The following is a 23317-nucleotide window of genomic DNA, read 5'->3' on the forward strand; positions in this document are numbered from 1 at the left end:
ACAGACAAAACTCTGTCTCCAGCACTGCTGCATTGTGCAAACCGTATGGTCCTATGCAGCAGCCTTTTCCCAGCCCACTGCCTCAGGCAGGAGGACAGCAAATGCACAACATCAAGGCAACTAACTCCATCAATGAAACCCTTAGAAATAAATTCCAATCCTGTTCAGAGCATAGCCCAGTTCTCTAAGGAGCTGACCCTGCTAATAACTGAACCGTTCCCAGCCATTGCAGCCGAGTCAGCATGCATGGCACTCATTTCCCATTGAACAGGGTCAGCATCACCTACCCCCCAGGTGCAGGGAGGAAGCAGGAGGCGCAAATCTGGAATATTGACTCTGACCCACAAGGCTGCTAATGAACACACCTAGCCCAGCATGCCTCCCTGTACAGGGAAACACTTGCAGCCACAGGCTGGGCCAACAAGTCTACCCTGGCTTTTTAATATTAAGGAATTGTCTCAGCAGCAGAGATGAAAATTTAAAGTTGCCAGTCATCTTTTAAAGTGAATGAACAAAATTCATTTTGTCTTTACTGCAAGAGAGGTGCAGAGCCTATGAACACCCTTCCCTAAATCCCCACACTCATCTCTGCATCCCCACACCACCACTCCACGGCAAAATACAGCCTGCCTACTCCTCAGATCCCAGGTACTGCTCTCCCATCTCACAAACAACAGGCAGTGCTGCAAAAACCTACTGTCCTCAGCCCTACAACACCCTGCCCCTCCTGGTGCGATCACCTACCATGCCTCTCTCCCTTTTTTACTACAGAGAAGTCTCCATTTTTTTTTTATTAGCACCACTGAGTTTCCAGTTTCCTGCCCCACCTGCTGCCTGTGCTGGCTCAGCTGCTACTCAGGCCTCTTGATGTCCTGCACCAAACACCTGTGGTCAAAGGAGGCCACCACTGTGCAATGTTGCACTAGTGTCTGCTGCTGGAATGTATGTGAGAAGAAAGCACAATCATCATAATTTCTAGGAGATGAACTTATATTTAGGCCATCACAACAAGTGTCGATCCATAGGATAAAAGGTTGATTTAGCAGTAAGAGATATAATACGCACAGACAGCTTTAAACAACCCACCAGAGATGCCAGGAATGTCCTTGTGTGAAGCGTAAGCACAGTCCTGGTGGCTGTGCCACAAAGAGCACACAGGATTCCACTGTCCATGCAAACCACAGAGGTGCATGCGCCCAACAACAGACTTTTCTTCAGTAATGAACAGTTTTATCTTTACTGTAGAGCCCAAGAAGCTCCTAGCTATTCAAAACTGTGGCAAGAGCTTGTGATTAAGGTTTTCTTAAAAAAAAAAAAAAAAAAAAAAAAAAAAAAAAAAAAAAAAAAAAAAAGCTGTTTCTCCTTAACAGTCAGAAAGCCATTCAAGAACTGGATCTTCCCCTGCAGTACATCTAACAGACTTCAGATGTAGACATAAACCCCCCCCAAATCTGTGGAAGTTCCTAGGAGACAGGTTGTACTTTCTCACCTACTTTCTTTGGAGGTTCCAACTACTGATTTGTAATAGGCCATTTAGTTTCTTAGTCCAGCAACAGGGGATACTTTACATACAGGAGAGTGTTTAGACACTGTTCCAATCTTCAGAAAACATTGGAAATGCTTTCCAGGTTAGGAGCTTCACTTCAGCTGGAAACAAAATTACCATAACCCCATCTATTCCTCACCCCAGAAAGGGAACATGCTGCAAAAAACAGGCAGCATCATTAACAGTGATTAGCATTCCTGCCTATCAGTTCCCTCTTTTTATCTGTAGCAACTGATAACATTCACAGACAAGTAAAGCTCCTACAAATAAAGCTCTGTAGCAGCAGTTGTCTAAAACCATCCTAAATTCTTTAAAGTGATCACACAGGTAAGTACACAATGCCTACCCCGAGGAACCTGCGCTGTACTGTGAATGGGAGAGGACAGAACAGTCTCAACCTATACCGAACATTTTCTGCTATGGGCTGAGGAACGGTCATGGCAAGAAAAAAAAAAAAGCAGTTTCAGACCACAGTTGTGTCCTCTAATCCTGTGCTCTTCTTTCTTAGCTCAGACAAAATCTCAGGTAAAAGGAGGCAGCAGGCAGCCAGTGCACAACAGGCAACAGCAAGCCATTGTGTGAACAATATCTTCTTGTCCTTTTCTCAACCTAGGCTTTCAGGGTGGTATTACAGAAGGTGACCATTCAGGTTTTGAAAGATCCTCCTATCCCACCACGCTGCTTGGTTAAGCCCTGTCACTTTATCTTTGTTCTGCTCATTGTCCAAAATTGCATGGTGAACATGGGAGAATCTGACACACAGTCTCTCACAGCTGCAGACAATGGGCTGGATCATGAGCAGAAGAAATATGATTCTGGTCATCATCAAGCCTATAATCAACTGTGGAAACTGGCTTTCTGCTTCAAGGACATAGTTTCCATTATTGGTGCTATCTTAAATTTTCCTACTGAAATACAGAATCAGAAGTCTATACTCATCAAAAATTATGGATCATGAAAAACAAAGTGCCTATACACTATTTTTATGACAAAGCTAGGATTTACTGCTTTTTTTAATGGTTCTTTCTTTAATTCTTACCTCTAAGAATATCCATAAGCTAAATTTAATAAGCACACAACAAATACTTTACAACTTCAAAAGTTTATTGCCCAGAATAGCTGACTTGGTGCAGTTAGATTTATATTTTTTGTTGTTACATGGAAATCAAGCAAAACAGTAGAAAACAGAGGTAACAGTAAAACAAAACCCCAGCCTAATAATAGCCCTTTATGCTTAAGAAATAGCCCAAGTTATGCTTAAGAAAATGGCTAGCCAAACATACAGAAGTAGAACATGTGGAAGACAGAGCCTTTCAAGTTATGGTATAGATTCTACAGCAGTATTAAAGGTATTTTCTGTCCATATTGTTAGTATTTTTTCTTCACAATAGGAAATTGAGAAAGGCCTACGTTGAGGGAAAAAAAAAAAAAAAAAAACTTCAAGACTTTAAAACCTCAGTTATCAGCTTATGGGTTGACATTGCAGTTAACAGAAGGCAAATGATAGAGTATTTAAAATATACAGAGACCCATTAAAAATCCAAACACCAGAAGGAAATGGCAACTGAAAGCCCAAATTCACAAATAAGACTTTCTGCATTTCCGTAATCTGTACTCCAGAAATCTGCATTCAAGCATTTTACAGCTTTTTCAGAAGAAAAGTTGAACACACCCAGGAAAGACTTAAAAGTTTGTTTTGGCCATGTCTTTATTTCTTTTGTTTCAGCAACATGATTTTGCTTGGGCAAGTAACAATAGGACCACCAAACCATATTGCTTTGGGTTCTTCTGTTGTTGTTGCTCAAGGAAAGGGGATATAGATTAATCTAGACGATATTAAAATGCAGACACATTGCCTCATTTACTAGCGCCCAACAGACCCACTGCTGAAGGTTGAGTATGAGTAAGAATAAGAAGAGGTTGCCGATGCATCAAAACTTCCCCTCCTAGACCCACTGCGTGAGCCTGAACGTGAGCCAGAGCGAGAGCCAGAGCGAGAGCCAGGTGCTGAGGAGACATTGTAGGGACTGGATATACCTTTAGATGAAACAGAGGCTGCTTCCAAGAGTTTAAGACCGGTGATGTCTTCCACCATTGACCGACTCATTGCATCTTTGTAGGATATTTTCAGCTTGGTCTTGGGGCAGGTCAGAATTTTGGGATAGCTGTTTGTGTCTTGCAACTTCTGGGCAGCACGACCATCAATCAATCCATTCCTAATGGCTTCTTCAGTGCTTATTCTTCCACGTACTTCTGGGTCCACAAGACCTCCAGTGAGGTACTGGAATTCAAGGAACCGCTGCCCAGCCTCATAAGGCAACCATTTTTCCTTCACCGCTTCAGCTGCTGACATCCTCTTGCGTCCACCCTTTATGCCTTCAAACCCTAGGAAGGCCTTCTGCGCTGGTTTGAGCCGTGTGGCCATATCCTGATCAACGATACCTTGATTGGCAGCTTCCTGAAGGGAAAGCCTCTGGCCTGTGGTAGGGCATATTATGCCCCCAGTGCAGGCCTGGGCTTCAAGCAACCGTTGTCCAGTGATGCTGTCCACAATGCCCCGCTGTATAGCTTCTGAAATGGAGATTTTTTCCAAGTTTTCGGTGTCAAATATGGCTGCAATGGGACTGCACTCCTCCATGGTCTCTGAGAATGAACCACTCCTTATCATCGAGGAAGAACTCCTGACACTCAGCACTGTGGGAGACCGAGTCACTGACTCATGCCGAAACACCTCATCAGTGCCATTACGGCAGGAAATCATGTCTGCAAACTGTGTCAGGCTTAAACTGCCAGAACGGTACTGGTCAAAAAACTTCCTCTCCACCAGACCTTTATCAATAGCATCTTGTATATCATACTGGCTACCTGTTTTCCTGTCAACAAGGACTACTCTACTGCTACCATCTGATCCTGTAATAGTTATTTCTTCCCACTCACACTCCTGTTCAGCTAGCTCTGTATAGGTGTCATAATCTATGAGGCCTTTGCTGTACGCCTCCTGCACTGACATTTCCCTGTTTGTTTCTGGATCTACAATGACAACCCGGCGCTTCCTAAGGGTATTCTTCTGTGAGGTGTGCACCACCTTCTTCTTTTCTCTCAAGGGTAGAAGGCAGAGACCTGTTGCTTCATCCTTTATGCATCTTTCTTTCAGCTGCAAGTAGGTCAAGTTCTCTTCTGTATTGGGATCGAAAAACCCTTTGGTGTCATCACTTGGATCACTGAGGATCTGGTTGAGCTCCTCGTTGAAGTAGCCACGCTTGTAGGCCGTCTCTACTGGCAAGCGGTAGCTTTCTTTGGGGTCAATGATTCCACCAGTAGCAATCTGGGCCTCCAGCAAACGAATGCCATGGCCTCTCTCTATGAGCTCTTTGTTCATTGCTTGAAACAGAGAAATGATGTTTCCAGTTTCTGGGTCTTTGTACCCAGTGACAGCTCTTTCAGCAGAGAGAAGTTTCTCTTTAAATTCAATTCCAACAAGACCTCTTTTGTAAGCTTCTTCAACAGGCAGCCTCACATTGCTGACAGGATCCACTATGAACCCTGTGGCTGCCTGGGCTTCCAGGAGTTCAAGGGCTGTCCCTGGTCTAACCAAGCCTATTTTCATAGCCTGGTAAATGCCAAGTTTCTCTTTAGTAGCCTCATTGTAGATGCCTGCAATACAACTAGAGCCCTGAAGGAAATCAATAATTCTCTCACTCACTTCTTCCACTGTAATTGCACCTCTTTCCAAGTCATTCCTTGTTGACTCCTTAATAATTCCAGCCTCAAGCAATGCATCTGCTGAGACAGGCTGCCTGATCCCTTGGAAAGACATACTTCTCTTCTGCACTGGGAGGAGGAGCAAGCCAGTATGTGGCTCAATCCTGCATTTTTCTTTCAGCTGCATGTAAGTGACTGCCTTTTTGGTGGTGGGATCAATGAAGTTCTTTGTAGCGCTTTGGCAGTTGTTCAGAATCCTGTACAGGTCTTTGTCAATCAACCCACGAGATAAAGCTATATCTTTGGGTAGGAAAACACTGTTGACAGGATCAACAACCCCTCCTACAGCCAGCTGGGCTTCAAGCAGACGAATCCCAGTTTCTCTGTCAACTAAGTTTTTCTTGATGGCTTCAGATAGTGGCACAGTTTTGCCTGAGAAAGGATCTTTAAATCCTGTAATAGCCTTTTCTGCTGTGTAAATTTGTTCTCTGTCATCAAAATCAATCAGATCCCTGGCAATAGCACTGTCCACAGTTAATACCTCATTGCGGTGTGGGTCTATCACACCTCCTGTTGCTGCCTGGGCTTCCAAGAGCAGAACTGCGTTTTCTGCTGTAAGCAGCTGGTTCCGTTTGGCCTCAACAAAGGAGTACTTCTGTCTGGGCAAAACAGACACTCCTGCAATAGCACCTGCCCCTTTGAGATAGGGTTCAATGTCAGCAGCAACCTCTTCCACTGACCTCTGCCCCTTCAGCAGTTTATCCAATGTGACTTTGTCTATAATTTGACACTCATACAGCTGCATTGCTGTAATCTTCTTCCGCAGCCCACTGAACAGCAACTTGGAGGCATCAATACAGAAGTCTTCCTCAGTCTGCGTAGACCTGTGAGACCCATACGGGCGTTGCTTAAGTTTCTCAATCTCTCTTTGCAGCCTGAGACGCTCAGACTCCAACTCTGACTGGTTTTTGACAGCAGTCTCTTCCAGTCTGCATCGGTATCTCTCCTCAATCCGTTTAATCTCCATCTGCAGCCTTTCAATCTCAGTCCTCAGGGTGTTCTTCTCCCTCTCGCTCTTCTCTCTCTCACACTGGATCTTCCTTATGGATTCCTCCGTCCGGGAGTGCTGGCTCTTCCACTGATTGAGGTCATTCAGGATTTGTTGTTTCTCACTTTCCAGGCGTTGCTTCAAACGAGACTCTGATTCCAGGCTAACTTTCAAACGGGTCAGCTCCTCTTCTAATCTCTGCAGCCTGGCTTTGTCTTGCTCCAAAGCACTCATTTTTATCAGCAAGGTTTCTCTTTCTTGCATAATGTGACTATACTGATTTTTGGATTCTTGAATCCTATTGGAAGCCTAAAATTTTAAAGAAATAAACGAAGAGAGGATGGTTAGAGTTAGGTTCTCTACTTACAATGCTCTTCAGCCTGTCATTTAACCTGCAGCAATCTGCCACTGGAAAATGTTCTAGTCACTGCAGTGCCTTACCCAAGGCCATGGACACACAGATGAACCACTGAAGGTACATCTGTCCCTTCACTGACAGTGTCTCTAGTACCAGAGACTCCATTCTGTTACTCTTAGTCAACATTTTCTGGTGAATTAGTTAGTTCTTCATTGCTTTTTAGTACTTCTCATACTGCACCTACATATGCACAGAGCATTCAAGATTCAGTAAGAGTCTGATGACCAGTAGGTGTACACTGGCATAGTTCTACTAACCTGGGTGAATTTACATCAGCTAAGGACTGGCCATAAGTGGATAAAAAGGAAATATATGACTCACTTTTTCCTTTACTATTAGTTTCACGTTACTCCAAACAATTTTACTTGTGTCCCTTTACACTTTAATTCCCTTTAGTTCTTCATATATGTATATATATACACACACACATATACACAAACACCTACAGGCACGTATGCACGTGCACATTCAAATGCAGTCCATATTAAATGGAATGCAAGTTTACATAATATGTAACACATGCATATATATGTATACATGTCAGATAATGCTACATATTAATATTTTTTAATCAGTATTAAGATTATAAAAATAAAGAAAATAAAAACTTAGTACAGGAAATAGCTGAGAACTGAGATGAGAAAGAAAGTATGGAGGGAAAGTACAGAAAAAAGTAAAGAAATATTTTCACAAGTTCTTCTGTATATTTAAACAGTAGCTCTTTGAACAAGGCAGAAGAGTAAAAGAACAAAAAAATGTTTTTTTTTTTTTAACCTATCTATACTGTCACCTCAAGCCTAAGGAATAAGGGCCAATAGTGAAATTTACAAGTGCCATTAGTGACTTAGGAACTGAAGTCCCAACAGTTAATGAAATTTAGGTTTTAAGTATTTTAGGTACAGCTGACTACACCACCTTTCATTCTTCCATTTAGTCAACACTTTACACAGCTAAGCAGCACTGTGACAGCTTGTTTGTTGTGGTTTACTTTATGATACAATTTATGTCAGCCTCAGAGGATGGCTTTAACACATCCAAATGGAGCTGGCCAAAACAGCTCTGGGAAGCACACAGCCAAAGCACAGTGGTACTCCATCTATTCTCATTTTCCCTTAGGATGGTTTGCTGGAGACTGGGGTACAGACCTAGGGTTTCCTTCAAGCTAAAGGCAAGGCCCAACTAGATGAGAGAGATAGTTTACAGTTTCCTATCACAGTTCCCAGGGAGTAGAGAGGCTAAGAGAGTGGCCAAATCCTGCTATTTTTCTTTTAAAATTAACAAGGAGAGGGGCCATAAAAGGGATATTAGTCACAAGTACAGTGAACTCAAACAGTAAGGGGTGAAGTAAGTTGGTTCAAATGGACATTGCAATTAATTATATATCTGAGAGATAGTAAAGCTGGGATCAAAATATGGGTGAATACCTCTAGAGCCTGCTTTTGGAATTTTTCAATTTCCTGTCTCAATTTTTCCCTTTCTTTCTGTAAATCATTAATCAACCCCTGAAGTTCCAGGGTTTGCTTGCTGCTTGTCTGAAGCTGATTCTTTAGTTCAGCAATGGTAGTATTTTTCTCATCAACTTCACTTCTGACCATTCTGAGATCATCATACTCCAATCTAACATTTCGCAGCTCTTCTTCCAGTAACAAGTGTTCCTTGGTTAGGTTCTCAGTGAGAGACTGAAGCCTTTCAATTTCTATTTTGCACTCATTCAAGTTTTTGCTCTTCTCCTCAGAGGTTTTCTGTAAGTGCTCATATCGTAGGTGAGCCTGCTTTAATTGCTCCTGTTCTTGGACCAACTGACGGCGTAAAGTCTCAATATCAGATGTGTATTTTCTTATCTCCTCCATGTATCTCTGCTTCTCTCTCACATGACCATCTAATACTTCTCTTTGGTGTCTAAGGTCATCTTCATTCCTCTTCTTTACAATAGACACTTCCTCTATCTGCTGTGTGAGATTAGTTATTTTGACTGATTGCTCCCTCAGAGATCTCCTCATGCTTTCTATTTCCTCTTCCAGTTTCTTCCTCCTGGCTGTCTCTTCCATTACACTTTTATTCTGCCTACAAAGTTCCTCTTCCAGCTTATGTTTCTGGATCTGCAAGTCTTTTACAGTGCTTTGGAACTTTGCACTTTCTTGATCCCTGCCTTTTTTCTCCTGCGAAACTCTTTCATAGTCAATTTTCAATCTGGCCAGTTCCTGCTCTTGGATCCTCAGCTTGTTAATTGTCTCAGTAGCACTCGTGTTTGCTTTCTGCAGGTCAAACTGGACTCTTTTTAACTGACTGTTCTCATCCTCTATTTCTTTTCTTTGACTTGTTTCTACATCCAACAACTTTCTTACCCTTTCGATCTCTTTGTTTCTCTCTTTAATGGTCTTAGAAGCATCATCAAGCGACTGTTTGTATCGCATGCTTTCATCAGAGTGCCTTTGAATAACTTGCTTTAGCTCAATCTCCAGCTGCTGTTTCTTCTGAGAAAGCTCTGAGCCAGCTGCCTTCTGTTGCTGAGCATTCTCTTCTATTTTCCGTAGATTATCTGTTGTTTGACTTATTGTATTCTTCAGTCTCCTAATTTCTTCACACAAATTCCTATTTTCTCTCATGGCATTATCAAGCTGTGCTCTATAATTATTAGTGTCCTCTTCCTTTTGCATGGTGACCTGGTGAATTGTGGTCTTTGTGATATTAATCTCAGTTTCATATTTGTTCTTTAAGCTAATTATTTCCTCATCATAACTGTTCCTTACCTTAGCCAATTCATTTTCAAGTTCCCATCGGCTTTTAGCCTCTTCCTGAAGCTGAACCTTTAGCCTTTCCAGCTCCTTAGTTTTATCCTGAATAGTAGAGGCAGCCTCCTCAAGAGCCTGCTTGTACCTTGAGTTGTCTTCACCACGAAGCTGAATGATTTGTTTCAGCTCCAGCTCTAACTGGTGTTTTTGCTGTGACACCTCAGAACTGCAAGCCTTGTGCTGAAGAGCATCTTCCTCTGCCCTCCTCCGCTGATCTGTGGTTTGCAGAATGGCATCATTCAGCCTCACAATCTCATCCTTAAGGTCTCTGTTTTCTCTTGTCAGTCTGTCAACCTGGGCTCTGAGACCTTTTGCATCATCATCTTTCTGTGCAGCTATCTGCTGGATTGTAGTCTTCTTAATATTAATTTCAGTTTCATACTTGTTCTTTAAATTACTCATCTCCTCGCTAAACTGGTTCCTTACCTTAGCCAGCTCATTTTCATATTCCCTCTTCCGTGTGCCTTCATCCTGAAGAAGAACCCTTAATCTTTCTATCTCGTACTCCTTCTCCTTGATGACCTTCTCAGACTCTAATTTTTGCCAACCAAGGCTGTCTTTCTCATTTTGTCTTGTTTTCTGCAGCTGGTCATAGTCATTCTTCTGCTGCTCATATCTGTCCTCCAGCAACTTCCTTTTCCTTTTCTCATCTTCAGTCTCGTAAGTCAACCTGGTTATTCTGTCATTTAGATCCTTTATTTGAGCATAGCATTTGTCCAGGTTTTGTTTAGCAGAATTTCCATCCATTTCAGCCTGCCTTTTCATCTCCTCCAAACTCATCAGCTTTGCTTTGAGCTGAGAAATGTCCATCTGGTACTTCTGTAGATTTTGTTCCAGGAATTTATGTTTGTTGTTTGTCTCTGAATTTGAATCCCTGGCAAGTCTGAGTTCTTCTTCCAGGAGTTCAATTTTGGTGGCTTTCATCTGCAAAACGATAACAGAAAAAGAAGGGGGGGGAGAGGAAAAAAAACACAGACATGTGACAACTGTTTCAAAGTTATCAAAAGCAATACAATATATAGTCACAAATCTGACAACTTACAAGATATGTCTAAAGATGTTTTTTCTTTGCTTCAGTAAGAGCTCGAAGTCTTTTTTTACTTAAAGTCATCCAGGCAAATTCTGGCAAGTTCATTATTTATTCAGATTCAGATCTTATTCAGAAACCAACATGATGAATTTCAGAGGGAAACAATACTTGATGGAGGAGGGAGATGCCATACAGTTGGTAAAATCTGATGTACAAAGAGTTCACCAGCAAAAAATTAAATAGCCTCACTTAGAATCTCCATCTTTTTCAACCAGGGGATGCAAATCACCTGTATATCACATCTTAAATGGTCCTCCCTGTTTCCTCTAAGCTGAACGGAGTTACTCCATTTAAAACATTAGATACCAACACCGTAGATACGGCCTGAAATGAGGTGTGGCCCCTTAACCACGAGGAGTAAGCTTTCAGCACTGAGATAATTGTATTCTTACTGAGGTCAACGCTCTGGGAGGAGGAGGAGAACCTCCTGCATGCTTTATCAAGCACCTCCTGTTTACCACAAAGGCTTTTGTTCTTCACCTCACGTGTGACCTTGGAGGTAACTCTACAAGACACTGTACTCTTTAAAAAAAAAAAGTTGCATGAAACTGCTTACATGCCTCCTTTGTGGCATACCACTGAGTCTCCTGTTGCTTGAGAAAGCTCAGGGTTTAGTTTTGTGAACTGTTTAGCACTGTACTAAAGCATAAAGTCTTCAATCAACAATAGCGCTAACCTGTGATAAAAATAGAAAGTAAAGGAAATAAAAGAGGCAGATTACCTTCAAGTCCTCCATGCTCTTTAACATTTCACTTAAGAATTTGTAATAATCTCCTGATCTTGTAAGAAGCTCTATGTAGCGAGCCTGAGCCTCGCTAGCCTTGAAAAGAAAAAGGGAATTGTTATCAGCTTGTATTAAAGAGTTAGATATGAGCATACCTATGCCTCAGACCATTTAAAGAATTCCAGTCCACTTGACAGCACATGCTACTTGACAAAGTAAAAAGCAAAGACTCCTCCTCACAACTCCACATGACTTTCTGGGGATCCCAAGTATACATATTCTCCTTTCTGATAAACCCACACCTTTTTCTATATTATTTTCCCCCACAGTGCATATGATATTAAATGTAAGGCTCCATCCCCTGGTTCTTCGTGCTCTTCCTGTCTGACAGTCACAAGTAATCTAAGTTAAACTTTTAATAGTGGTTAATTCCCAGGTTGAAAGTGACTAAATCACTTGGGGCATGAATCTTACTTTCTCACAACATGTATATAATGGACATTGAGTAGGAAAGAGGTAAATTCCTGAGGGCTGTTCTACTGTCTAAATGAGCCCAAGTATGATTTTGCAGTGCAGCCACTATTCTGCAGTAATTACTTTTGCATATGTGCTTAGTACACATTACCAATGACAGTGCTAATTATTAGTATATAGCTGGATATGACTCATAATGATGAATAAATCTGCTCATGCTGATGAATAAATGTAAATTCAAAAGATTGGTGGGGGAGGAAGGAAAGATACCTCTTGCAGAATCAGCACTGCAGGAGACTGAACCACACACTTCTTGATAGGTATGTTGAGCAATGTTTCTAATCCAGAACTGTAGGAAGCAACCTGAAGCTCATAATCCTGTAAAACAGCAGGGAAAAGTTCAAAACCATTTAGCAACTGCCAAAGAACTCTCTGGGGATCTGCAAATGCAAATAAAGGGTTGTATGGGGATTCTTTTGTTTAAATAGCTACGTTCTCCCTTGGTTATTTCTGGACACGTACAAATGACCCTCTCATTTGTGACCTCTGTCACAAACAAAGGCTCATCAGTTCAAGAACCACTGTGGAAGACTCAGAGGAGAATGACAAAGGTAAAGACACAACATATGCATTTTGCAAAATACAGCAAGATACGTGGTCCATTAATTGAGGGCTATCCTTCCAGAGGTGGAAAAATTCATTGAAACAACTAGTCTAGGCAGCGTTATCAACCAGACCTTCAGAGACTGTCTCTGTGTCTCTTCCATATCACTTTTGTCACACCATATATAGCAAGATCTTTGTCACAGAAACTAAGATCATTCCTCCCGCTAATCTGCATTTATCTTGCCTCCTAGATCAGATCCTAATCAGACCTACTTCCTAAGAGTAGAGAACAGACAGGTAGCTTATTTTTAAGATGTGAACTAGAAAGGTTGGTCTGGCTAGAAGGATGCTTCAATTCTCCTGAAGAGAAGCTTTCACTGGTATCTCCCAAATCGTCCTGCCATTTTCAAGTGGCAAGTACACTTGATTACTTTCCTTATGTTTTGTACACAGAAGCGTTTTACCCCACTGACTTCTGCATACACACACACCAGAGAACTGACATTTCACCTGCCAGAGGAGCAGAGACAATGGGATGTGCCTGACCATGAGAAACCACACCCTGTAAAAATGCTGAAATCCAAGTACCTTAATTGCAGCCGAGCACTGATCTGCATGCTTGAGAAGCTCTTCAACTTTGTCTCGCTTCCCACAGATTTCACTGTGCAAGTTCTGTCAAGAAAAAAGTGAGCTGTGAAGCACTCCCTCAGATTTGCCAGCATTTCCTCTCCTCTACACGCTACCTACACCAGAAGGTACCTGCAGTATGAGACCACTGCAAACCCAGAGGTTTAGACCTGAAATGATGTGTAGCCATGCCATTTCCACAAAGGCAAGCACACTGCATATGAGAAAGCTGTTCTCCAAAAGAATGCCTACCGACTGAACAACCTACTGAGGTGGGGAGGGACAGTTGTTGACTCTAGCTTACACTTATTTACCCCATTTTTAATTTTATTTGGGGGCTATAATCTGTCCCATAAATTGCAAAATCATACAGTTCCTTGAATTAATTTAAAGCTGCTGTGTAGAAGTGTCAGTCATTGTGCAGGAGACGAGCACAGTCTTGTTCATAATCTGTAGCAGTACTGACAGAAAATAAAAAGTATAATAATATTTTCTCTTTCCTAACTTCTACACACGTGGTGTTTTTTGGTAGCTTGTATGTTATAATTCAGAACAGGCCACTGTGTTGAAGACTGCACTGATAGTGGTAGTTTCTGAATAGCAAAGCAATGTAAAGTCCAGTTAATTGCAGACAACTCAGTCAGGTGTCGCATACCTTCTGGTCATGTAGATATCTCATGATAGTGTTGGAATCACACAGCTTCATGGACTCGATAGAATCCTGCCTGCGCTTGGCATCACAGATCCATTTGCAAAGAGCCTGATATAGATCTCGGTAAGTTTTCAGCTGTTTGATCTGCCTTTCTAAATCCCATGATCTAGAAAAAAAACAGGGAAAACTGTCAAAGTGGGAAATACATTCTCTTTCTTTAAACATTTTTCAGTAGTAAGACACCTTGATAAATATAGTAATAAACTAAGTAAAACAATGGGCAGCTCTAAAAGGAGATTCTGAACAAGAATATTAAGTAGAAGAGTATTGTACTTGCTAGTGGTCACCTAATAAGGGTTTTTAGTCCCTTACTTTTGAATATTTTGCAATATACAGAGGTTGGCACTTCCTGTCAATTAAGTAGGGGATGAAAAAAATCTTGCAGAGGTAATCAAGGTAACTGACTTCAGTACACTTGCTCCCAATTTTCACCAAAATAAGCAGCAACTACTCAATTTTTATCACTAGGACCACATTTGGCCTGAATTAAAAAAAAAATATATCTATCAGAATATACCTTCAGTTCAATAAAGTAACATGTATTTTTTTTCTCTTAGTTCTCAGTTTTTGTACTTTATTTTTTTTAACCCTCAGGTAGAGGGTATTCAGGAATAAACCTGATTGCTTTGTTTAAGGGGCAAAATGTTGGCTAACTCCACAGCACATGGGCTCTACATTTTCTTGCTTGGTCTTACATAATTTCTTATAAAGCATGTTCAACTTATTCACAGTTACTATTTACAATTTACTACAGTCTTACTGCCCACAATTAATCATCTGTGCAACTTCACTTCCAGAAGACATTAGTTATTTTAGACTTACTGTTAAGCTGATCTTAGTAGTGATAGCAATAAGGAAAAAGCTACTAGGAAATTCAAGCAAACCTGTTATCTATCTGCTTTTCAGCCCTCTGCCAGCGGTCTATTAGTTGGGTAACTTTGTCAGAGAACTTTCCAATGTCCATATCATACAAGGTATATGACTGGCAAGACTGCGAGTGAATCTGAAGCATTTTCTGCAGTTCATTTTCAAGGGCATTCAACAGTGACTTCTTCATGTTTAGATCAGCTTTCATTTTCTGGAGGAAAAAATAATAACGTCATTTTTTTTTTTTTATTTCAGAGGATACTCAAACTTAATCATCAACAGCATGTACAATGTGTTGGGATCTAAATACTCTGTTTCTAATTCAGCACAGTATGTATGTCAATGCCAACTGGAGTTAACTTATTTAAAGTGAAATATATCCTTTGGTACTTATTCTCAAATAGTTTACTGAACCAAAGCCCTCTCATGCCATACTTTGTAGCCATCATTTCAGTTTCTCAGAGCTATTTGAGCAGTTCCCAAAAAAGAGCCTGCCTTGCTTGTTCCTAGAAACAAATGACTAGAAAATTTCATTGCAATGTAAATAGCTGTAGGATCAAGACTCAGAATTGCCATATACAGTTTTTAAATACTTTTTTTTAAATATTAGCTAAAGATCTGCACTGGTTATTTATGTTTTTTTCTTTCCTGATTTGCATTTTCATAAATATCTTACACAGAGATGTTGCTCTACACACACACAGTGGTATGTGTTCACATACTTGCATACTGTGGGGTAACACCAAATGGCATATACAGTGCAGGCAGTGCTCTCCATTGCACCCCCCAGACATGGGGATGACTATATCCTTTGATAATATGCTCAAGCATTTATTTTTGTGTTAAAAACAACTCCCAGCAACTGAATCTGCAGCTTTCAGTTAATATGGTAGAAGAGTAACCTGGTTGTGCTCCATTTGTGCCACCTACACACCTTTTCCCTACTTCACCTGAGAAGAGAAAAGGAAGAAGGAACAACTATTCCACTAAAGGCACTCAGTGCACAAGAGGACCATCTCAATGGCAGATAGAGATTGCTTCTGCAAACCATCTTTGTGAACAGCAAAGTAATTACTCTTTGCCTTATCTAGGATGAGCAGTTCTCACTGTAAGATTTGAAATGGACTCTACAGAAAAAACAGGACACAATAACACACACATTTACTTGTCACTTGTTACAAGAGTATCTAACAAGCTTTTCTGCAAGGAAATATTGCCTTCAAATCTAGCTTCATAAGTGAAATGAATAGAAAAAGATAATTTTGTTCAGAAATGGTTTATGGAGACCTGCCATGCTCCTGGCTTTGCTATGGGGGCAGCAACACCCAGGGGATGAAAGTAGTAGTAAACTGTATATTCCCTCCAGTAATTTGCAAAAACATCATATGTCTATGTCAAAATATGTTAGGATCAGCTCTTCCACCTCCTGCCATTTCAGGAGGTTTCCACCCAGCTCAGACTAGTGATGACAGCTACAAATTCTGTCTTGCTGTGTCCTTGGGTCTTAGCTTCTCACCTTTAGACAAGCTCGATAAGCCTCCACTTTATCAAGATCCAAAGGAACAGTCTCCTCTTCAGACAGTCTGACTTCAAAAACTCTGATCACATCCTCTGTTTGTAGAATAAGCTGGAGCAGACACCTCAGTACATTCAAGCTACAATAAATAATACAACACAAGACAAATCCATTATGGACTGAAACACGAAAGGTGCTAACTCTAATTGGAAGTCATTAGTTAAAGAGAAAAGACAACACAGAAGAAAGTTCAGCGACACCCACGATTCTCTCTCCCTTTTTTTTTTTTTTTTTTTTAAGTCTTTAAGAAAAGAGAAAAAATTCACTTAAGTATCTGTTTCTACCTACATAGAGAGCATTTGTAGGAAAGAAGGTGTAATTATATACCACTGATAACAAAAGGCAGATTTATGGACTAAGAATTATGGAAGAAAGTGAATGATTTATTGATATAACCTCAATTTTCTTACCTGTCTAAGTAGCCAGCAGAAACACCATTAATATTCTCCAGTTTTTGAAATAAGGCATTTATCTCTGATTGCAAGTACACATACTTTTCACAGCCTCTGAAGTTAGGCAGCAAGTCCTTATGCTTATTGAGGGTTTCAGCCATTATTTGAGAGTCATTCTGCACACCCTAAGGAAAGAGAATACCTGATTTACACATTTTTGGTGGCTGAATGATCATTCTGCAACACATAAGCTATTGGTCTCCTTATCCAAATAGTCTGGTCTTAACTAACCAGCTGGACTGAAGAATGAAGCAGTGCCTCGGATAATTAACATTCTGCAGTTTCTATTTTGTACCATCCACAACAGGTAATACCTCTTTTTGAGCACCTCTTCCACTCTAGAACTCAGCTCTGTAGCAAGCAGGTCACAGAATGCCTTATTGCCAGCTACTCTCAGTGGACATGCCGAAGTCCTTCTTGCAACCTCACTGCCCCCAGAAGAATTTCTCAGACCGAATCTGTTCCCTTTTCTTACTAATCTTCTCTTTCCAGTCTCCTTCAATAACTCTTCTTAAGAGTTGGAAGGGGGAGAGAATCTGTAAGCCTGAAGTATGCACTCGTATCCCACAGACAGCACTTCAACAGTAGCTGGCAATGTGGGGTCCTTAAAAAAGGATGTTAACAGTGATTTAACCTGAATGAGACTTAACATGAGCTCATGTCCACTTGACATCAGGCTTTTTGTACTAAGAAGCTTGCCAGAATTAGTCTTCTAAAACACAAGAGTCAACTTTTTCTACTTGGGCACCCAGATAAGGAGCTAAACACCAATCCAAATATCATGGTTAGCTTCCAATTGAAAAATCTAGGCACAGGGTCTGGGTGTGTCTTTCCCAGCTGATCAGGAATACAATTGCAGTATGCTCTGCAGGACAGTCATGATGACATTAAGAAGATCAATGAAAAACATACATAGTTACCTCTAATTCCTGTATTCTGACTGAAAAGTCATGCAGAGCCCCTTGATCCACTCCAAGTGGAGCTCTTTGAACCATCCGTATCTCTGAAGATTCAATCTGACGCCGAAGTTTCTGAAGCTCCATCAGCAGCCAGGCCTCCTGTTTATCATGGTCTCGATTTCTCTCATTAACTATAATGGTGTTTGAGGAACCCACTGGACAGGTCTCAGTTGGGATCACTGTAAAATTAATTGTGTAAATGTCATCTGCCAGAGAACTGACCTCCTACACAGCAGAAAGCCAATGCAGTGCTAAACTGACCTAAGTACTGATTTGATTTGTAGAACTTAAAACAGATAGATCTGGGCCAGTAGGCAGCTATTTAAAGTAATTAAGTTTCCCCTTCAGAAAAAAATAAACTTGCTTCCTCAAATGCAGTAGTGAGGTTTTGCTTCCTAACAACTGAAAAAATAACAGACGGATTAAAACCCTCTCCTTTTCCCACCAAGTTCCATGAACTTCAGAGGACTATTCCCAGATTCACAGCCATAGAAGGAAGAAAGGAAAACATACCCCTCCCTGTGCATGGCCAGTTTTGTTTTACTGGTAGACAGCAATTACAGTTCTTGGACACGTTTCTGTCTATATGTTTATGAGAACTTTTTCACAAAGTGAAAATGCAGCCCCTTCTCTTCCATTCCAAAGAAAGAAACCCAAGCAGTACAATATCTGCAAGAAAACAAGGGGACAACAGACCTGGTTGCGGCTGCCGCGGTTGATTTGGCAGTTGTATAATCAAGGTTTGGTAGTGCTTCTGAGCATCAGTGAACTGAGTCTGCATCTTCCGTTTGTCTTCATCACCAAACATCTCTGAGCCTTGGCTGTTCCTGAGGAATTCTTGATAATGAATCTCTAGGTCAGTTATTATTTTCTGGTAATCTTCCTTACGCATTGTTTTCAGCTGAAATAAAGAAGAAGAGTTTTGAAAAAAGGCAGCAACTGAAGAAGGTATATGACTAGTGAATTATTAAGGAACGTACTAATATACCTACAGAAGGGCAGAGGAACCTCATTTTAGAATAAAACCTACACAGGCTGCCTCCACAAGCATGGTGCAAAAAGTGCCTTTTGAGCTAATCTATTCCTGTAAAAAAAACATTTCACAACTTAAGAATATTGCAACTTTGCCTTTTACTGTGTCTATCCATGCCCTTGCATTGTGGGAACTAGTACAGCAAGTACGTGGTAAGTCCCCTTAGCTGACCTTTATTTTTATCCATATCATGTTTCAATACGAAAGCATTTTGCTTTTCCTTAAATAAAATGACAACTTCCATACCAAACAGCTTGTGCAACACAGCAAAAGGAAGGCACGTGATTTTGCAGAACATACAGCAAACATTGTTTGGGGTGGTAGAGGACAGGTCAGTGATGATGTCCTTGGTCCACAGTTAAGGCCTGATAGAGTCTTACCTTAGCAATAGTCATCGCTCTGATTTTCTCAATGTCAATCATACAATAATGCCAAGATACCAGGCTCTTCATGTTGATGTACAGCTGATTCCACAAAGCCAGAATAGCTTCATAGTATTGTTCAATTCTGAGATGGGAAAAGAAATTCCATAGTCAAAACCTATAGCATAGCTACAAAATATCGCAAGAAACATCCACTAGAGGTTGAGTGTGTTAAAGTTTACTCTCTACTAGAAAAAAATATGCAAATGAATTTATCCTTAACTTTCAGATGAATAAGTAGTATACTAATGAATATACAGCTAAAATTCCAAACTCTCTCCAGTAATTTGCTTAAGAACATAGGTATCGCTGCTAACCAGGGCCTGAAGTAATATTATACACATAATTCTAAATACCAGAAGACATCAAAAAGTATTAACTACAAGACAAACCAGGCTTTCAGACAGAACTTTGAACAATCAGGACGAGACTACGGCATGAGCACAACACCTGAGCTGGTTCCTATATGTTGAATTGACTCGTAGATTTGCACAACACAGCACACCCTAAGTAGTAAGTCCAACAGCAGCAGTACATGGATATAGACCTACCGACTGCTCACTCAAGCTCGTTTGCTGCATTGTGTAGACCTCCTGGCTCAGGTCTCTGTTAGCTTAGGGATTTTCTACACTGAGTACCCTTACACAAAGTGGCTATAAGAAGTGTGTTCCTATTACTGTTGGCGTCGAGCTGATGTTGTGCACATTTACAGAGCCTTGTGCCTGTTCTAACCTACGGCAGTTAGAGACAACTTTAAGACAGCACACATTACCAGGGATGAAAAAAGCCTTGTTAAAGTTAAGTTTTAAATATTTTTAAATCCCATCCTAGTTCCCAGGAAGTTTCACAGAAGTCATCTTTCTCAAGTCAAGAGTCTAATCCTTAACTCCCCACCCTATAAAGGTGGGTGGCACTATGATTAGGACACAGACTGAGCTTTGTGGTTGGCTGCTATTTTGAGCAAACCCTATCTACCCCCAGCGGCAGATGCACAAACCCAGGCAGCAACTCACTTTGTAGCAAGATCCACTGCTAATGGATTGGGTGGTGGGATGATAAGACTAACAGATGGCACCAGCATATCCACTCCTCCAGGGCCAGTCACTAACCACTTGCTGCGTTCATTATTGTCCTTCAGGATGCATTCATCTCCTTTGCGCACTGTTTTCTGTAAGAAATGCAGAAGAACATTTTTTTCCTTTAGTTAAGCAAGATGGGGGTTTCTAGGAGAAAAGAAAGATGCATGTAGATCACAGAATCGGGAATGCTTCACAGCTGCCAGGTGCAGCTGTGAATCGTGGCTTCGTATTAGTTCAAGAGATCAGTAGAGATTAACCCATTCCCCCTGAATCTGGTTTCCATGAAAAGAAAATCCTGGAAGTCCAAGTGGGAGCCACAGAACACTAGGCAGTCGCCAGCTGATCATCAGACTTGGGGCTTGTCATGACATACAGAGTGGACACATGGGCACTGTAAGCTACGCAATCATTTATGTCCGTAAGCCACCCCACAGCAAGATGGAATCAAAAGGATGCATCCATACTTGTGAAGGGACTGGGAGCAAGTGCTGCAGAGCTAGATCCACCAGCCACATCTGCCAGAAATTCTGACACCCTGCAGCCACGGGTGTGGTCATGGTGCAGCTTACAACCCACACGCATCCAAGAGGGGAAAGTTCCTCCTGTCATTTATCATGACAGGAGTCCCTCACTGCATCACACCTCTACAGCCAGCAAATTTTTGACATTACTAGCAAAAGGCCAGAGGCTTTGCTTTGACCTAACCATGCAGGATCTCTGGATTTGTCCGGGCTTATCTTCACCTGAGCAGATTTTAGCTTGTTTAACTGTGAGGACAATTGCCAAGCAGTCAGGTAATCACTGACTAAATTTGTTTAGCTTTGCTTACAGTAGCAACAAGTAGTTACTTTGTGTGCTTCTGTGATTGCAGAATAAAATGTGGTACAGAACACAGCACAAACCCCAGACTGTAAACACAAATCACAATGGTCAGTTAGCGGTCACTATAGGAGTGCAACCTAGTGAATCAGGTAAAACAGGTTTTACAGATAAAGAGCAGGAAAACTAGGTAATTGGAAAACAGCAAAGAAAAAGAGCAGAAAGAGCACGTAAGCAGAAAATGCACCTAAGCACGGTGTTAAGAAACAACGCAGAAATAAACCCGGGCATCTCCAGTACCAAAGAGGAAGAAACCACCACCATTAACTTCATATTCCTCCCTGCAAAGAGCTGGGTATGCAAATGACCGATTGAACATTCCCCCACCTTTTGTTAGATGAAGTGCTGACTTAAAGAAAATGATGAAAGAAAAGGGAAAGATGCTGGGAAGCATCTGTATAACAATTTTAACCCTATTAATAATGAGCCTTTCTTGTGCTAATTTGAACCATGAATACTAACGCCATTTAAACTGGAATAATAATAATCATTTTGACTAGACATACTCAAACAATGTATGAGAATCCAAGTTTGTTTTTTTTTTCCTGAAGAAACTTAAATGCTGACCAAAAGCAGACAAAAATGTTACACTTATCAACTCAGTAGCTTGATTACTAAATCATCTGCCACGTTTTAGTTTACATGATGTTCATTTCAGCCAAAAGGAGAACACATTACCAGATCTTGTTTGTAGTCACACAAAGCCTTTAGGATAATGGGCTTGTTACTCCGGTAGTCTGGGTTACGTGGCTTCAGCTGCACAATCTTCTTGGATTTATTCACCAAACTCTGCACTTGCCTCTTGTATTCAAGAATTCTCTCCCGTTCATTCTGCAAAGATTAATTGTATGTTAAAAACTCATTCTAAAAATAAACCACATTTAGCTCCCACTGCTTTATTACAAGAAGCATACATCTGGAGCTCACTGTAGGCAAAACTTCCTTTAGCTCCAGTGGGATGAGTCTTAGACCTATAATGTGAAACTGCAGTTTAAAAAAAAAAAAAGAGAAGAGAAACAACAAAATAAATATCTTCGCAACTCCAGCAAAGACTATGTTGTTCTTCATACAGATCTATAAGATGGTTAAAGTGAGGTATAAGAAACAGGAACAAATATAAGGAATTATTGTAATATAAATGTTAAAAAAAATAGCAACTACACTCTCAACCCTGACTTCATCAATTGCCCTTTAATCACTGACCTATTTTTCCTCATATATATTCAATTTGGAATTGCAGGAGCTAACTCTTGCTGAGCAAATTGCTAAAAACAAACAAAACCCTTGAGTTCAGTCCTTTCAAAGAGACTACAGAGATATAAAATAACATAATGATGAATCATTTATTAAATGCACTTATCCTTTGAGGCAAAAATCTATTCTAGCACCTATGAACAATAATCTTTCATTTTTTTAATTTGTTAGAAGGTCAGAAGCTTTGAAATTTGGTAGGCTCATTCCAGATTTAAAATAAAGTAAAATAAAATAAAAAAATCAACAGTTCCCAAACAATATTGCATAATTTAAGTAACACTGATCCATTTGTAGGCTATCCTAAGAAACGGACATGAACATACCATTAATGTTTCAAGTTCACGCAGTACTGTTTATCACCATTGCAGTACATATGGCTTAATACTTGATATCTGAAGAGGGAAACCGATTTCCATGCAAGACAGAACATAACCTGTGAGTTGGGTGGAACAGTACCTCCAGCTCTTTGATCTGCTCCAGCAAGCATTGCAGTGACATGCTCTTATCACACATGAACTTCTTTCTGATGGAGTCTTGTAAATTCTTCAGATAACACTCTGTGGCTTGGGCCTCTTCAAAGAACTAAAAGAAAAAATGGACGTGATTTCAGTTGCACACAGCTCTCACAAAAATGTCCACTAAAAAATACTGAATTCCTTTAATGAGAAATCCCAGTTCACATCTGCCAGGACAGTAGCATTTTCAACAGCATGATAACATTGTATTATGTCTAATTGTGCATAGATTTAGGAAGATTTTGACACAGGAAAAATACCTGTGGTGGGATTCCCACTTTTAACAAAAGTAGTGAAGAACATGACAGATCTCCTATGAACTATTCATCACATTCACAATCCATAAACTAAATTCTGAAAGCTCTTACGTCAGCATGTGTTGATAGCCCTGGAAATTCTTACACATTGAAAACAGCTAATACAGTTTTTGGTACTCAATAATGCTAGCAAGTGAAATGAGCTTTTTGAAATTTGCAAATTCTTTAAAAAAACTGCTTAAATACGAAGGGTTTTTTATTAAATTAATAATTCATGAATGTTTA

General features: G+C 40.5%; 1 protein-coding gene across 4 annotated transcripts in view; it reads right to left on the bottom strand.

Moving 5' to 3' along the window:
- Window positions 1-2632: 2632 nt before the first annotated feature.
- Window positions 2633-23317, bottom strand: part of LOC121066476 (desmoplakin) — a 39694-nt gene continuing 19009 nt past the window's right edge. For 2 of the 4 annotated variants that reach the window (XM_040549995.1, XM_040549994.1), the window contains 15 exons: window positions 22717-22842; window positions 21685-21837; window positions 20062-20216; window positions 19007-19133; window positions 18290-18494; window positions 17555-17772; window positions 16593-16759; window positions 16123-16261; window positions 14624-14817; window positions 13683-13845; window positions 12989-13072; window positions 12065-12172; window positions 11318-11416; window positions 8139-10430; window positions 2633-6605 (listed from right to left, as the gene is read on the bottom strand). In XM_040549995.1, coding sequence (XP_040405929.1) covers window positions 3411-6605; window positions 8139-10430; window positions 11318-11416; window positions 12065-12172; window positions 12989-13072; window positions 13683-13845; window positions 14624-14817; window positions 16123-16261; window positions 16593-16759; window positions 17555-17772; window positions 18290-18494; window positions 19007-19133; window positions 20062-20216; window positions 21685-21837; window positions 22717-22842 — 7425 coding nt within the window. In that variant the 3' untranslated portion in view covers window positions 2633-3410. The remainder of the gene's footprint in view (window positions 6606-8138; window positions 10431-11317; window positions 11417-12064; window positions 12173-12988; window positions 13073-13682; window positions 13846-14623; window positions 14818-16122; window positions 16262-16592; window positions 16760-17554; window positions 17773-18289; window positions 18495-19006; window positions 19134-20061; window positions 20217-21684; window positions 21838-22716; window positions 22843-23317) is intronic. The other 2 variants (XM_040549997.1, XM_040549996.1) reach the window with 2 other exon arrangements.

Source organism: Cygnus olor, chromosome 2, assembly GCF_009769625.2.
Source record: "Cygnus olor isolate bCygOlo1 chromosome 2, bCygOlo1.pri.v2, whole genome shotgun sequence".
Classification (NCBI taxonomy): Eukaryota; Metazoa; Chordata; class Aves; order Anseriformes; family Anatidae; genus Cygnus; species Cygnus olor.